The sequence below is a fragment of the Gekko japonicus genome, unplaced genomic scaffold (assembly GCF_001447785.1).
Source record: "Gekko japonicus isolate JY-2015 unplaced genomic scaffold, Gekko_japonicus_V1.1 scaffold955, whole genome shotgun sequence".
Classification (NCBI taxonomy): domain Eukaryota; kingdom Metazoa; phylum Chordata; class Lepidosauria; order Squamata; family Gekkonidae; genus Gekko; species Gekko japonicus.
The window spans coordinates 55,707-72,837 of NW_015163631.1; the positions used below are offsets into that span (position 1 = coordinate 55,707).

The 17,131-nt window shown below is 40.2% G+C and overlaps 1 protein-coding gene across 1 annotated transcript in view; it reads right to left on the minus strand.

Annotated features, from left to right (window-relative positions):
* The window catches only part of SETX (senataxin), a gene marked incomplete at its 3' end in the record, with an annotated part of 81,012 nt that overhangs the window by 51,836 nt on the left and 12,045 nt on the right, over positions 1 to 17,131 (minus strand). Inside the window, exon 2 of the mRNA XM_015407533.1 lies at positions 9,787 to 9,967. Coding sequence (XP_015263019.1) covers positions 9,787 to 9,966 — 180 coding nt within the window. The remainder of the gene's footprint in view (positions 1 to 9,786; positions 9,968 to 17,131) is intronic.

Consider the following 17,131-nt stretch of genomic DNA (forward strand, 5'->3'; position numbering starts at 1 on the left):
CTCCCATCTGAATCTAATCTGCAACTGTTTCAATTTATCCACCAATTTCTTATATTTTTTTCCTTTCCAACAGAATCACTCTTGGGAGTTCCCTCAGTATTATTATTTTCTTACCATCGATTTCTAATGACTCCGTGAATTGTTTTTTAAACACATCTTCTTTAGTTTTTAAGGTGACAAACTGCACTATCACATCTCTTGGCAAATTTGCAAATGTGCATGATTTAATGACTTTTGTTTTGGCTGAACTCAGTAGTTGGATCCTCCATGAAATGTCAAAAAGACACACTCCCCATGATTTAATGACTTTTGTTTTGGCTGAACTCAGTAGTTGGATCCTCCATGAAATGTCAAAAAGACACACTCCCCTCGTTAGCCTTTTCAACTTAGTTTCTTTCTACTTTTTCATGATTTATGTATTTATGTCCAACACACACCTGGCACAGCTCTTGACCATTTTCCAACTCTTTTTTGTTAGCTCTTTAACTTGGCTTTAAACACAGTCCCTTAAAACATTTCTCTTCAGGCAAGCATCCCTCTTTGTTTTAAACTAACAGAACTTAGAATTGTTGAAGCTTTAGCTTTTTACCAACATCTTTTACAATAACTTGTCTTAAACATAATCTATATTTCAAAGTGTCACAAACAAAGCATTTAGATTTCTCTTTGTTACAATACATATATTACTGTCCTTTTGACCTAGGTAGGCTCTTCTCTTTGAAATAAAGGAGGGAGACCAATTGCAATGATACAAGCTTTCCCTATTAGCATTACTAGCAAACAAAGTTTTCTGTTATTCCAGTTAAAAATGCAAACAGAGTAACCCCTTCTTTAAAATAATAAAATACATATATATAGAGTCAGAGAGACATTAAAGCATCTGATAATTCTATATGTTAGAATATAAACATGATCTGGACTTCTCGCATTTAAACAACTTAACCATAAGCTCTCATTGAGAGTTGCTTTCCACAAAGCAAAAACTGCTACCAGGTCAATTTGACCGAAATTGGCAGAGACTTCAACAAGGGAGGATCACACCTGCACTTCAAAGAACACGACTCCCTATTCCTTGAAGTAAATAATTCTTAATTAAAAGGTTACATCACAAACACTCCTTTTCTTCTGTTAAAACAAGGGCTAAAAACATGTAAATTAAAAATGATTGAAATGGAGATTTCCGGTGCGGTGCCACAAGCGGACGGGTCTCGGCTTTCTCCAAACCGCCCAATCCCATTGCGTTCTTTTGGAGCCCCCCACGCCAATGGGGGAGCCCTGCTTTGCTTCCTGAAGGGACGCAAAGTTGCAAGAGGCTTCTTCGCCCACCCCTGACAACGGCGAATCGTGGAGGTGTTGACATTGTGCCCCGATGCAGGAGCGCAGAGGAGGATAAAACATGGCTGCCGCCATGGTTTTCTTAGCAGCGACCAGCCGGTTTTAATCAATATTTCTTTTATCTGCAAGCAATACATTGCAGCAAGAAAAGATACTTAAAGTGAGTCTAACTAACACTTTTCATGTACTTCATGCAATGCAAAAATTAATACAGAGCATAGAAAAACCCCTTTAATTACCCCTAAAGTGTATTTAAAAAGTGGCTATGTAGGGACCAGGGGGAAAACTGTATGGTGCCGAGAAACGGGGGTAAGAACTCAGAAAAATCAACTGCTTAAAAAATTCATAGTCATACTGTTAGTCGAAAGTAAGACTGTTAGAACATGCAGATATCTTGAACATTATACTTAAATACTGGTGAGTAAAATGTAAAAGAATAACGAGCTAAAAATAACAAGAAAATGGCGACCCATGAGGAAGAGGAAGAATGGAATTTGAATATGTTAGTGGAAGAATTAACTTTTGAACAATTCAAGAGATTCTTGTCAACTACAATTAAAGAAGCTGTTTATTTAAAGAACCTAGGAATGAATTTGTAGACATTGGTGAAAACAGAGAATCTAGTCTGCATCTGCAAGCTACGGCTGAATTACAAGATCATAGCCAGGAGAGGGAGCTATGAGATAAGAGACAAGGGATCACGCAGAATGTAACTCATGAATCAGATGTACGTAGAAAACATCAGCGGAATGACCAAATAAGATCGAAGCAAAAAAAAAAAAAAGTAAAAAAAGGACATTCCTTAAAGATTGTTGTACAAAGGAGAAAGAGAAAGAAAGTGACTAAAAACAAGGAATTAAGAGATGGAGGAAAGAACTCTAAAATCCCCAAAATAGTGATAAATGCTACATGGAAAAAGGACAGATCAAGTCTGAAACAGAGTCGAAGAATACAAGAATTTTAGACATTGGAAAGAAGTTGGAAAAAAGGAAGAGGAAACAGAAAAATGGGGGGGGGAATCTGAAATTATGTTATGATTTGGTGTGTAATATATTTTTTCATCTTTGATAAATGATGGCTTTTGATAAGGGAATGGACATTGTGAAGAAAATGTACACATTTTGTTTGTAATGAAATGTTAAAAGAAGGTGTTGGAGTCGGTTAATTTGGTTTGGGACCATTGTTTCATTATTTATAGGAGTTATATTGATTTTTAAGACTGAAGATGGAAGATATGATTCAATGAAATACTGGTTTTTATTTGGGTAGTTAAAACAAGGTGTGTATTCCCCTCCCCTGTGTAAATTGGTTTAAGAAAAAGAAATTTTAAAGATACTGATCTTTAAATCATTAACAAAAAAATTAAAAAGAAAAAAATAAGACAATGAATATCATAGACATAGTTTTGCAGGCTGCTTATAACAAAATAAGCAAAGAGAAATCTTTGGGTACAACCTTCACTCTATGGTAGATAATGATTTAACTGTTTGTTTGCTCCCTCATTTAAGAAGTGATCAAAATGGAAAATGTGAAAGAGGGAGTAAGTGATGGTCCTTTTTGTCTCTTGTGTGAGTTGCTATTATTTCTCCAGTGTCATGAGTAGGTTATATCGATACCAATGAATGATACCAATGAATGAATGGCAAAACAGTTAGATTTAGATAGATTTTCAATTAGCAAGGTACTTTCAATAAAGTGGTTTATTAAAATTAGATATCTAGTATCTTAAATATAGATCCATGGGGAGATATTTGACAATTTAATAATTAAATTTTGGTAAATTTGTAGAGAGGCATGAAGTACGTGATTTGTAAAATCAATGAGATGATAACTTATTAGAGAGATGGACGAATAATTGATTATTATGTATATGTTAATTTTCCCCCCAGTCTTTTGCCTTCTGTTTTTCTGGGATGTGAAAACAATGTATGATTATTCTGTTATTTCTTTTTGAAAATTAATAAAAAGATTATTTAAAAAATGATTGAAATCATTTGGTGTTTCTAGAGTTCTGAAGCAGGATGTTAATCCTCCAGGAGAAACCCAAAGAATTTTATCCCAAAGGTTTCTATAAGACAGTAATAATTAATTTAAAAAAACATTTAAACCTGGGCATACTCTACACTGGAATACCACAACTTGTTTAAACTCTTCTTCCAAACTGTCATGAATGACATACAAGGGAGTTGAGGTTGGTTATTCTAACAAGCAGGGCGTAAGGCATAATCAGCCCAGGAGTTGCGGCTGATGAAGCAAAGGCTTAGACTACTACAGAGACAGTGGCGGCATGCCTGCAACGAAGCAACAAGAGCATCTTATAGGATGTTTATGAGATCCTATGAGATGACAGTCAAAGTCGTGAAGAGGGAGTTCTACGTGGCCACGGTTGCGTCCGCAAGCTCACACCCAGCCCAATTGTATAGAAGTATTTGGTCATTAACAGGGCCCTGCAGGACCTTCTACAGATCCGCAGGGCCTGTAAAACAGAGCTCTTCCACCAGTTTTTCGATTAGGAGCCGCCACTAACACATCAACAACATCTGAATTGCCAACAACTGAATTGTTAAAGCCCTTATGTTAATAGTAATTAACAGCTAAGGATACCAGTATGGCCACATAGTACCACCATAAAATGGCCTTATGAGACGCTATCGCCATCTACATGCAACAGCCCTTCATATATAAATTTTACTGTCTGAATTTTATACTATTGCATTGTTTAATGCATCTATGTTTTATTATATTTATTGTATTGTATTTTAATTTGTTGTAAACCGCCCTGAGCCTGCCCATGCAGGGAGGGCGGAATACAAATCGAACAAACCAATAAATCAATAAATCAATCAATTCATAATCAAGGAAATGCCTAATCTGTTAATAGATGTCTTCCATTTGGTTCCCTACTGGACAAGCAAGATAGAATAAAAAATGGAAGAATGTGGACAGGATTACTAGCAGCATTAATAATACCAAAACTGGAATAACTGAAAAAGATAACAAAACTGTAAGCTAACGGGCTATAACCCGGGTCCCAATGAAGGAATCTGCAGAAGTGAACATGGGAGAAAAATAGCTCTGAGTATACTTATTAACTGAGTTAAGGCCAAGCCAAGAGAACACACAGAAACTTCAGCTAAGTCATGGTGTACCCACACAAAGCTGCGTGTCTTGTCCCATGCACGCAGAAACCCATGGCCTGCGGGGGCATGAACAGTTAGAGTGAACTAGATATGTGAAATGATTTATTATTCTATGGTTGCTTAGATAAGATTTTGTCCCTGGATTTTCTTGCGTGTCACAATCTGCATTTTACATGTCCCCCCTCCCTCTAACTCTACATATTGTGTCGGATTTTGTCTGTCTGATGACGTGGCCCAAGAAAGACTATGCATTAATAAAACACTTAGTCCTTAAGGTGCCACAAGATTCCTTTTAAAAACTTGGGTTTTAAAGCATTTCAAATGGTTGCTGCTGGTTTTTAATGTGTGTTGTTTTTAGAATTATTGTTGCATACTGTCTTGAGAGAATGTAAATGATCAAAGCATTGATTAGAAAAAAATTAAAAGTAAAAAGATTTGCGAGCATGGAAATATTGCACATGGGCTGAAGAGACGCATCCTGAAAAAGAAGACCGGGGCACTGGACACAGGCAGGTGCTCTGCACCTCATTTAAACTGGGTCTGTTTGGCACCCGAAGATCATCTCTCCACATATTGTCTTGTTTTTCCTTGCTACCTTGTTAAACCCTTCATTCCCCCAGGAACATGTGGAGTTCTCCTTACGTCAGGTTTAAGATAAGATTACAGCTAAGATCTCTGAAGGCGGCAACACAGGAAACGAAGCACTGAAGTCAGGAAGAAGCCATGGTAATATTAGAAGAGTCTGTATCGAGTCAAGGAGAAAAGGAAGCAATAAGGAAAACAGGAGAAGGCTGTGCTGAGACAGAATTTGATCTGTAGGGGAAAAGAAAAGAGAACCTGCAGCCACCTTCTAATGCTGATGTTAAAAAAAGTTAAATGGCAGTATTTGAAAAAGGATCTTTTCTTTGTGCTCTGACACACTAAAAGGGTATTAACATGGCTACTGAAGGCTATGTCTTCTTAAAGAACAGACTTTGTACAAAATGACAGTAATAACCATGTCCTGGCAAGAGTCAGCCTGGATCATTTGGAAACACTAGCCTGATTGCTTTCCTGATAGCTGGGGAAGGGGTACAGTGACAAACAGGGGTATGTGTTTTAATGTGAACATATTTTTGCGTAATCAAATTAAGCAAACAGTTACAGGACCCCTTTTCTGAATTATTTGGGTTGGACCATTCAGTCCAGTATTGTCTCCTCTGACTGGCAGCAACTCTTCATGGACTTGGGCAGAGAAAGTTCTTTCCACTATCTGAAATCTTTTTTTTCCACTGAAGATGTCAGTGACTGGACGCAGGATTTTAGACACGTAGAGCATACTAAGTTCTACTGGGCTATGCCCCTTTCTGTCTCAGCAGAGACACAGCTACTACCTTTTACAAAGCCCAAAGACATATGCTTTCTGTATGTGAGGGACAGCAGGTAGATAGGAGAGCCAGTTTGGTGTAGTGGTTAGGAGTGCAGACTCTAATCTGGGAGAAGCGGGATTGATTCTCCACTCCTTCACATGCAGCTGCTGGTGCGACCTTGGGTCAGTCAAAATTTATCTCAGAGCTGTTCTCTTACAAGCAGTCCTCAAAAGACCTCTCTCAGCCCCACCTACCTCACAGGCAGTATTCCCTCTAAACTGAGTTAGTGTGAGCTAGCGCACAGTTTTTTAGCCTCCGGCTCACACATATTTGCCTTAGCTCAGGAAGGATGGCCCCAGAGCAAACTAATTTATGCAGTAGTCAAATTGCTCGCTCACAACTTTAATGCCAGTAGCTCACAAAGGAGAATTTTTGCTGGAGGGGACTATAGATCATTGTAGAGACTCTGGTGGCATATTGTTCTGAATCCAGAGAGGGTAGCCTACCTCTCTGGGTTGTTGTTTAATGTACTGAAAATGTATGGGCTTCCCCCCTCATTCCTGGACAGGCTTGAGGGGCAGAAGTCTATACACTTATGTTCTTATGACAGAGCAATAAAATCAGGCATAGGGACTGCATTGCCAAGGCCTGAGACTACCATAGCAAAGAAGCAATTCTCAGAGAAGGAAGAAAAACAGGTTGCTTACCAGTAACTGGTGATCTTCGAGTGGTCATCTGTGCATTCACACCCATGGGATCTAGTGCGCACGCACTGGATCAATCGGTGCTGTAGCAAGCTCTTTTAACGGATTTTCGCGCCCAGACCTCGGCATGCGCAGGAACCCCACCACGCATGCCCAGAGGGGTGGGCGCAGACATCCCGCCAGTTCCTACAAACCACCGCAAATCAACCCCTATTAAAGATGTAGAAGCTGACAGCAGCGGGGAAGGAGGGCGGGTGGTGTCTGCCTGGAGTTTATCGCCTGGGAGGTGGCTGAGAAGTTCTGAGAACCGTTCCCAGAGAGTATACTGATACCGGTTCATACAGGCCAGGTAGTTAGAGGCCTTGACTCCTAACGCTCCTGTAGAGTAGAAGCGCCTGCCGAAGGCATCCAATTTCTTACCTTCCTTATCAGAAGGAGCAGAATGCATTCGTTTGGATTTGGAGGAAGATGCAATCACCATTGAGTTAGGCTGAGGATGTGAGAAGAGGAATTCAGCATCTGCCTGTTGGATCCTATACATGTGGTCCAGTCGTCTTGTGTACACAGGGGCAGACTAAGGTTTCAGCCATGGTGACTTTGCTGTCTGCAGAAGGACTGAAGACATGGGCAATGCCAAGGTGGAAGATGTATCTAGCTGGACTATATCATAGACTGCATCTGTTGCCTGCGGATGTTGCTGGACTACAGAGAGGCCTAAAGAGTGGGCCATTCTTTTCACTAGATTTGTGTAAGATGTAAGGTTGTCTGACGGGGATACTGGTAAGTCGTCAGCGACATCCTGGTTGGGAGATGTATGGTCAGGAGAGGTATGAGCCTCAGAAGCCTCCGTATCTGAGTCCTCTTCTATAGAATCAGAGGAGTCCTGTTGTATTTGGACCGAGGCGTCCTGTTGACAAGTTATGGGTTTTGTTTGGATGACAGGGACGACTGGGGTTGGAGTGACCGGAGGGTTGAGAGGACGACCTGGTTCCTGAGTATGGTGGGAAGGATCGACTATAGGAGGACGCGACAGAGATGCTGAAGGTCTTGACTTATGTGGCGATCTTGACCTATGAACAGAGTGGGATGAATAGCGATCCCAGTCAGAGTAGCCCGCCGGAGTCAACCATGGCATGGATGGTGGTTAAGCCCCATACAGGTATCTCAATTGTCGTTAATCCCACGACATTGGTGGTGGAGGGGGCAGGAAGACTCTTGGGGAGCGACTTCTGGACAGTGGACATCTGGGAGACAAAGCAGTAGCCTGTCTGTGAGAGCCGTCCCGGTAGTCTCTGGGGTCGATATTGACAGATTGAGTGTGCAGACGTGGGGGTGATGCTGCGTGTCACATGTAGCATATCGGTGCCGATGCTGTTCGATGTCGGGAGCTTCCGATACCGTCGATGTCAACGACAGGGAAGGAGATGGAGAAGGCTCTGCATCCATTTGATGACTTAGGAGCTCTACCGTTTCGATGTCGGAGTAAGGAGGCTCCAGTTGATGGACAGGGGAGTCCAATACATGGATGGTCGGTATCGGTGGAGGGACTTGGGCCTCCGATATCGATACTGCCGTTGGAGCGGGAGGCACTTTAGGGGCATCACCCAGTGCAGACACTGCTTCCTTCCCCTTCTTCGCCGCCTTCAGGGACTTGGAGGTGCCCTTCTTAGCAGACTTGTGATCCTTACTTGCCTTAGCCTTCTTTTTGACTGGTGTAGAAGCGGAAGATTGTGCCTTCGATGTTGGGAGCTTCGGTGTCGAGCGGTCAACATCGGAGGCAAGTCTCAATGCCGGAGCTGTCGAAGTAGACTGTCTCTCCTCCATCGCAGAGGCAGGAGCAAGGGCCGATTCAAGCAGCGCCACTTTAAGGCGCGCAGCACGGTTTTTTCTCGTTTGGTGAGAGAAACGCGCACAGTGACAACAGGACTCTGGCTGATGAAACTCTCCGAGGCAAAAAATGCAGAGGGTATGACGGTCAGGAGGAGCAAGTTTGCTACCGCAACCCTTGCACCTATTGAAAAATCCCCACTTCTTCTCCATAAAAAGAGTGAAGAAGAGGGAACGGTGGGGGGGGGGGGTAGCCCAAAGGCCTGAGGTAAAGTTCCCCTCAACAGAACAAAAAGAAAGGAAAAGTGTTTTTTAAACTGTTTTTGAAGAACAAACGACAAAAAAATAAAGTAAAAGAAAGTTTGGAAATAATTCTGAAGAGCTGTGAGGCGAAAGCTAACAGCGAACCGATCAGACCGACGAAGAAAGAGGTCTTTCCAACGTGGCGGTAAGAAAGGAACTGGCGGGATGTCCGCGCCCACCCCTCTGGGCATGCGCGGTGGGGTTCCCGCGCATGCCCGAGGGACTGGGCGCGCAAATCCGTTAAAAGAGCTTGCTACAGCACCGATCGATCCAGTGCGTGCGCACTAGATCCCATGGGTGTGAAGCACAGAGACCATGTCGAAGATCTGGAGGATCCCTTCCTGTCTAGGGCTCGATCACCCACTCATTTCAAGACATTTATTTCTCCAGAGATGCTGAGGAAAAGACAATCACTAAAACTGATAGCAGAGAGGCTGACTGATGCAATACTGAAATATCGCTGAGGGGGTGTCCCGCTTAACTTCTGTGCAAGTCCAAACAAGAAACCTAGAACAAGGATGCCTGCTACTTGAAGTACTACTTCAGCAGCGCTCCCAGTGGATTTAACAACTTCATCTGAGAGCTCCTCAGACCTCCCCCCACCCCCGAAAAAACCCACAGAGCGGAAGGTACAACAGAACAACTGCCGAAAGAAATCCTAAACAGAGCACCCTGGTAAGATGTTCTAATTCACCAGAGAACTATATGCTACTATCTCAAGAACTAAAGAAGATGGAACATTATAGCTTGACAGACATCCCCCTGACTGCCAGAGTTCTATTTCCTACACGATTGTCCATTTTCACCTCCTTCCCTTCTTTTTCTACCAATATTTTGTAACGCTCTCTTATACGTCATCTTTATACACAGCACCGAAGCATCTGGCCAGAAGGAAGCATTGCAGTTAGCAGCTGACAAGTGACCAATGGGCACATTTCCTCAACTGATCGACTCTTCTCTCAAAGGAAAGAGCAAGCTACAACCCAATTCCCTCCTCTGTCCTATTTGCCTGTTTTGCCACCCTCTGACAACCAGACTTCTGCCTGCCAGAGTCTACCACAGCTTGCCTCAAGACTTCTAGCCCTGATGCCCTCAAGATACTGTGAGCTACAGAAGAGAACAAATTACCGTTTGCAGTGATGGCGACTTCTCCCTTGCTTTGTGGTACTCATCCACGCACTCGACACAGTAGCAGAGGTCATCGTTGGCGGCATCAAATTCACTGGGGGACAGCACCTTAGAGGCATACCTTTCCAGCAATCCAATGGCATCGGGACCAGCATGGGTACACCAACAACACGTACTCATTCTGCACAGATGAAACAAAAGAAGGGAAAACGCATGAAGTCATCATGCAAAAACATTCAGGCTCCAATGCAGCAGTCTCCACTGCAGATTCCTGTGTTTTATTTTGGGATGCATCAAGTTCCGTGTCTTTATTACTCAGTTTATTTATTGTGTGCCTTGCTTGCTGAAGCTCCGGAGGGATGACGTAATGAGAAAGAATGATATTTTGAAGTCGTGGAATGGCTATGCCAAACTGAATCTGTCCCCTAACAACATGCTACCAAGTACTTGTGGGGGGGTGGGGGGGAGGAAGACAGCAGTCATCAGGTTTTACATACCAAGTTTGAATAAACAATTTTAGTCTTTTAAGGTGTCACTGGACTTCTGGTTTTTCTGGACTAAGCTATGGCTACCCCTCTTAAATCGCCATTACTGCAACCATGAAACAGAGCTTTATTTAGGGCCTACAGAATCAAATTAAGGTGCCAAATAGGAAACCTGTGATTAACAGGGATTACCAAGACGGAAGCTGCTTTAAAGAACTGCCTACTGTGAAGATTACTAGAGGTACTGTTCTGGATGAGTCGGGGGCCTGATTCAGATACAGGCGTATACTTAAGAAACCCCAGGCGTCTAGCTAGCTCTCCTATATCACATCATTTGATTCCTGGCAAGAAGTACACCTCAGGAAAAAAAGGGGGGGGGGGACTCAACCCAAAATGAAGCTGTGATCTAAGAGGGTCAAGCTACAGGTAAAAATATACAAACGTTTATTAGGGTGTACACATACATAAAACATAAAAAAGGTTAAAAGAAATAGTCTAAATACCAGACTCAAAGAACATATTTCATGCAGAACTGATTGTTATACATATCCAATAGATGGGTAAAACATTTGACCTAAGGACCATACGTGTTTCGACCCCTTCGGGCCTTATACCTCTAACTTATAACAGCACATTTAAACCAGTACAGACTATTATAAATAAATATTGGCACCTTCTATCTAACATCCCTAGATGCAAAAATCCTCCATTGTTCACAGCTGGGAGAGCTAAAAATCTCAAAGACGTACTGGTTAGAAGCAGGCTTCCAGAAATGAAGGACACCAGCTGTATGAGGGGGAGTCAAATACCTAAAGGTTTTTTTTCCCATGTGGGAGCTGTTCTGTATGCATCTGTGCGGAGGCTAAAAAGTCCCTTCATAATTCTGCCAGGACTAGAACTTTTTTTGTACACCTCGACAACATTTCAGGTTTGTCATGAGTACAGTACACAAGTAATACTGTTAGAAAATCCTTGCTTACATTGCTGCTGGACTGTGCCAAGCCTTCAGTCGACTTCTGCCCGGGACCAGTCCAAGCACTCTTGCAGCTGCTACATAAGAGGCCAGGGCCATGGGTGGGTCAGGGCTACCCACTGGACTTTGACCAGATCCAATATGCCGTGGGGTCCAAGTCCATAGAGTAACTAAAGGAAGCTGAGTGTTGGGGGGGGGGATTAATCCCAGGCCCCTGACGAGAGACCAGCCCAAGGGGTAAGAAACAAAGACGAAAGCTTGCACTTTGTTCTAACTTATTCGCTAAGCGACAAAAGCGAGGTAACAGAACTGCTCAAGACCAAAACACTTCACAGCATTTCAATATTCAGCATAGACTATCTCAATGCAAACTCAATACTAAAATTAGTGCACTTGCATGAAACTCAGAACGCTCTGGACTGGTCGCCAAGGCCTCACAAGGAGCTACTGATGACCAGCCCAGAGGAGACAAACCTTTAACAATTTATACCCACTGGACCCATAGGCTCAATCATAATGACTGACGTAAGGCTAACACATTTAAACAGAAGAATATCTCTAGCACAAGGCTTGCACCTCTGATTGGGTTAACTCCATAAGGGGCCCCGCTTCAAACGCTGTATATTTTACCCTCTCCCACCTGTTGGGTTAGCCTTTACACAGAATGTATGCACAGATGACCTGCTTCTACTGAACTCAATAAACTTGATCCTTTGGAAGGAACGTTGTTGAGTCTGAATTTGTGGGATTCTGACAAAAATTAGCACACTTGTTATCATAACCTATCACACATCCAGCTAGAGAATCTTAACTAACTAGTTAGCTAAGAATTAAACTTTTAAGTTATTTCGCCCCAGACATCTCCAGGATCTAGCAGATAGATTATTTGCAACCCTTAATTTTGATGGTACAAATTAATCAAATGTGAATTCTGTTCTTTGAACTCTAGCTAGCAAACCAGGCAGAAAACCTTAGGAGAGTATCTTTTTTTTTTTTTGTTTAAATCTTTTTATTGGGTTTTCAATATGCCACATATATATCACATACAATCCAACTAACATTGTGCATACAAATACATCAAGATACCATCATTTCCACCCTTAGGGATAAAAGCTAAGACACAAATTTACCATTTTATGTACGCCTTTCTAATTTTACTATATCTATTAACTTGTTTCTCATTTAGTTCAACCTTTCTCTATAGACTTTGGACTCTCCATTTGAAATTCTCACAGTTTTCTGTTGAAAATTACCTTCTTTTAAGTTTTAAACTGTTAGGCATTCATTACAAACATGTATTATAAATTATATTTCCTATTCACCCAAAACACTTAATACACATAATTAACCTACTAATTTATCCTCTATACTGTAAATCATCTATGGTGGGGTACTCCTATCCTTCTCCTTCCCACATTTAATGTCCAATTTTTCCCTGTGTATTTATTCTAAAAATTATCTTACACTCCTAAATTCTAAAGCCTAATTATTAGACATATAAACCAAATCATCAAATTTTACCATGCAATGGAAGCTATAAATTCATTTCCAACACAAATCCATAAAACATATTACACTAATTAACTAAGGCTCTATTTACATTTGACTCATAATTTTCTGCCCCCATTACTCTAAGCACTGCACAATAATACAAAAATAAAAAGCAAGAAAAAGCAAGAAAAAGAGACGAAAATCCCAGTACAATATAGCCAATTCATCAATGTTTGGATACACGAAGTGCCATAAATTCATAATTCCAATATAACAAGAAAAGAGAAAAAAAAACCCCAACAACACTTCAAAACCGTTCTACTCTGATCATCATTCATTAATTTTCTTTTCCCACTCCACTTACATTACCATTATTCCCATCCTACATGTATAAATAATTAATTAACCATAGGGAGAAATTCATTGCCATTAAAATACATCAAAGACATCCATTCATTTTTCCAACCAATCATGTATATATATATGTATACTTTAGCTGCATACAACTTAGTTTCTATAGATCTAAAGTTTGCTTTCCCATCCTACATGCATAAATAATTAATTAACCATAAAAATAAATTCATTGCCATTAAATTACATCAAAGTCATCCATTCATTTGTCCAACAAATCAAGTATATATATATATATATGTACATTTTAACTTCATACAACTTAATTTTTTTCCTATAAATCTGAAGTTTGCTTTCCCTCTTTACATGCTTGTAGTCTTGTTTCTGGATTATTTCTTCTGTATTTCCCTCCAATTATGTCCCAGTTTATATTCCCATTCTCATCTTTCCACATACCTCATCTTGATCCCTTTTTTCCCTTTTTATTTCGCTTCTGTGAGACCCTGTATCTTTTTTCTTTGGCTATATATGATCTTGTATCAACTTTTCCTCTTCTACATTTCCGCCTGATTATAGTCCTAGTTGCCCTTTCAGTCCTATTTTTCCATACACTTTGTCTTAATCTCTTTTTCCTTTTCTTCTTATTTCCATTTCTCCCTTCCTTATCAGACATATTTTCTCTCTCCTTTTTTGTTTGTTCTGTCTCTGGTTATGTTTCCACTCTCGTCTTTCCACATACCTCGTCTTGATCTCTTTTTTTCTTTTTCTTTCGCTTCCATGAGACCCTGTATCTTTTTTCTTTGGCTATATGTGATCTTATATCAACGTTTTCTCTTCTACATTTCCACCTGATTATACTCCTAATTGCCTTTTCAGTCCTACTTTTCCATACACCTTGTCTTGATCTTTTTCCTTTTCTTCTTATTTTCATTCCTCCCTTCCTTATCAGACATATTTTCTCTCTCCTTTTTTGTTTGTTCTGACTCTGCATACCACACAGCCCTTCTGTTTGTTTTTGCTTCTATCAATGGGACAGGCTGGGTATTAACAAGGGTCTCTTTAAAACAATCAGCTTGTTGTTCCTCCATATCGCAACCGTCCTGCATTAATTCCTCCTCATTTCTCTCTCTTTCTTTATCCTGTAATGCCACCTGTAAACTTCCAATCACCTTCGCACATGCTTGCCTGACGCCTTTTTGGAATTCCTCCCTCAATATTTTCATAAATTGTTCCAGTGTGAGGTCTCCTACCAAGGTGTCCTCATCAAAATCCTCCTTCTTTGGCTCAGCTGTTGCCGCCATTTTAGGAATAAAGTTACTTCTACTTAGTTCTCTTTCAATATTTAGGAATAAAGTTACTTTTACTTAGTCCTCTTTCAATATTCTTCCAATAATTCCAACAGAAAAATTAAGTCCCCCGTTACAAAGTTCCCAAACCCCACGAAAAAAAATAATCCATTATGTTTCTTTGCCTCTTTCTCTCTCCGGCCACTCGTACACCTCCATCTTGGGCTCAAAAAACAAGGGGTAACTTGCCAAACGGTATCCAAATCATTAGAAATTAGAGAAACGCGTACTTACAAAGTCCTTGCTATATCCCATATTGAATTTCAGTTTCAAAAAATGGTTAAAAAAAAAGGATGGTCGCAGCTTGTGTAGAGTAAACTCTAATCCATAAAACGCTCCCGCTTCGGGACAGGAAGCGGTCACCCCCCCGCCTTGCCGAGAACGGGGGGGGCCCACAACTGAGTCCCCTGCATAGTCCTCACTCCATGAGGTCTACCGAGGTCACCCCGGTCTCCCAGGGTCCCCCGAAAGAACGTTAAAGGCTCGGGCGTTCTCGGAGAGCCCGAGAGAGCCGCCCGTCGCCGCACCGTACCTACTTCCGGTCTCAGGAGAGTATCTTTTTTTAAAATAGATTCAGGTGAGTAGCCATGTTGTTGGTCTGAAGTAAAAGAACAAAGTTTGAGTCCAGTGGCACCTTTAAGACCAACAACGTTTAATTCTGGGTATAAGCTTTCGTGCTTATTTATTACTTTCGTGCTTTATTTATTACTTTCAATTTTTATCCCACCTTGCCAGGCAAACTTAAAGTCTTAAAAGTGCCACTGGACTCAAACTTTGTTCTACCTTTTATTGAAAAAAAGAAATAATTTTATTAGACAAAACATTTGAAAATACAAGCATATGAAAATTAACCCTACAGCAACCACAAAAACAAGTGGTAATAATATCAAATCTCCTAGCATTCCTCAAATCATATTTAAATAAGTAAAACTTAAAAGCAAGCAAGATTTACAATCATTGTCTTAAAACTGCTTTGGGGAATTCTTCTAAAAACCCATGCTTAATCTTTCTATCTTAAACATTTGATCATCATCTAGATAAATTACTGGTTCTTAACTACTGATGAGATAATCAAACAAGTGAATCTAAAAATACATCAGCTATGCTAAGTACCTTTTCCAAGCAAGGTTGGAAGGCCAAAATTAACAGTGACTATAATGCTGTTAAGTCCAGCATTCAAGTCAATAGAAACTTACTCCTGAAGTCCAAAACTGTAACATTTGATTTCAAAAGAGGATACTTTTAAAAAATGAGGGGAATAGTTAAAAGGAAGCTGAAAGGGAAATCCAGGAGTGTTAAATACATAGAGGATGCTTGGAAGTTATTTAAAACCACACTAATTGAAGCTCAGATAAGAATGCATTCCACAGGTTAGGAAAGGCACTGCCAAGTCTAAAAGAAGACAATCCAAGATATTAAAAAGTCTGTGTGAATAACTAATAACCCATAAATAACTGGATTTGATAGTTATATATTAATTGGCTTTTTCTCCCAGAAGATGCATGACGTGTCAGACTCCATGCATTAGTATCGGTATTCCTTGATCTGCTGTTATAAGCATGATGATGAGCCATTAAGCCTCTGAAGAAGATTTTTGAAACAGAAGATTTATACTGGTGTTTCTGTCAGGCTGTATACTACTATATTTTACTGCTAGTTTTGAAAACTACTAAGGAATGCTTATAGGAGCCGCATGCATTATCTGGAATCCAACAGGAGGGCTTTTACTTTGCAAATTTTGGAAGTTGGCAAGGACTTAAAGGAGCCGCAATCATTATTTGGAATCCAGCAGGTTTAGCATGATTACATCATATTGCAAACTGTAAACTTTGGCAAAGACTATTTAAAGGAGTCACATGCATCATTTGGAATCCAACACGCACGTATTATTTACAGCAACTATAGAGACTATAGTCCAGGAATTGTGCTTTTTATAAAACAGAAATAATTTGGCAAGAACTTTGTCTATAATTTAGACACTTGGTATGGGATATTTATTATGCTGTATTTATGAAGTATTGATTTATGCCCTATGTTGTGATTATAAGTTATTTATATATTATTATATTAATATATCATTATTAAATCCAGTTATTTATGGGTTATTAGTTATTCACATGGACTTATCTTGGATTTTCTCCTTATTTCCGTGTTCTTCTTTTGTGTAAGTCTAAAAGAAGGCCTGTGTGGTTAATAATCAAGAAAGCTATGAAAAGAGGCTTCTTTAACCAAACATCATGTAAAGATGAAACCAATAACGTAGACGTAAAACAGATTAGTTATGAAATTTGAAATCCAAATGATGAAATGTACCCCTAACAGAAGTACCATTGTATTTGTATCCCCTCTACATCTTTACTTTGTTTTATAAAAAATAAAAATATTTCCAAAAAAAAAGTAAAGAGTTCTTTTTAAAAAAAACAGCCAAGCACCGAGAGGCACTTTTGAACAGGGCTGCACACCAAATGAAGGTGGAGTCAGGTTTATATAGTTAGAGTGCAAAAAAAATCATTTTCCTTGTCATTTCTTAGCAGAAAGATTATTAGAATACACTGGCAGCGTGCTGTGAGCATTCTGTACTTTTCAAGACCACAACATTCTTAGCTGACCACACATCTAGCTTGTGGGAAGGCCAAAGCTTTCCTGTTTATCAACAGGTGTTAAATGTCTGATTACAGAAATAAAAGCAAGGTTAACAT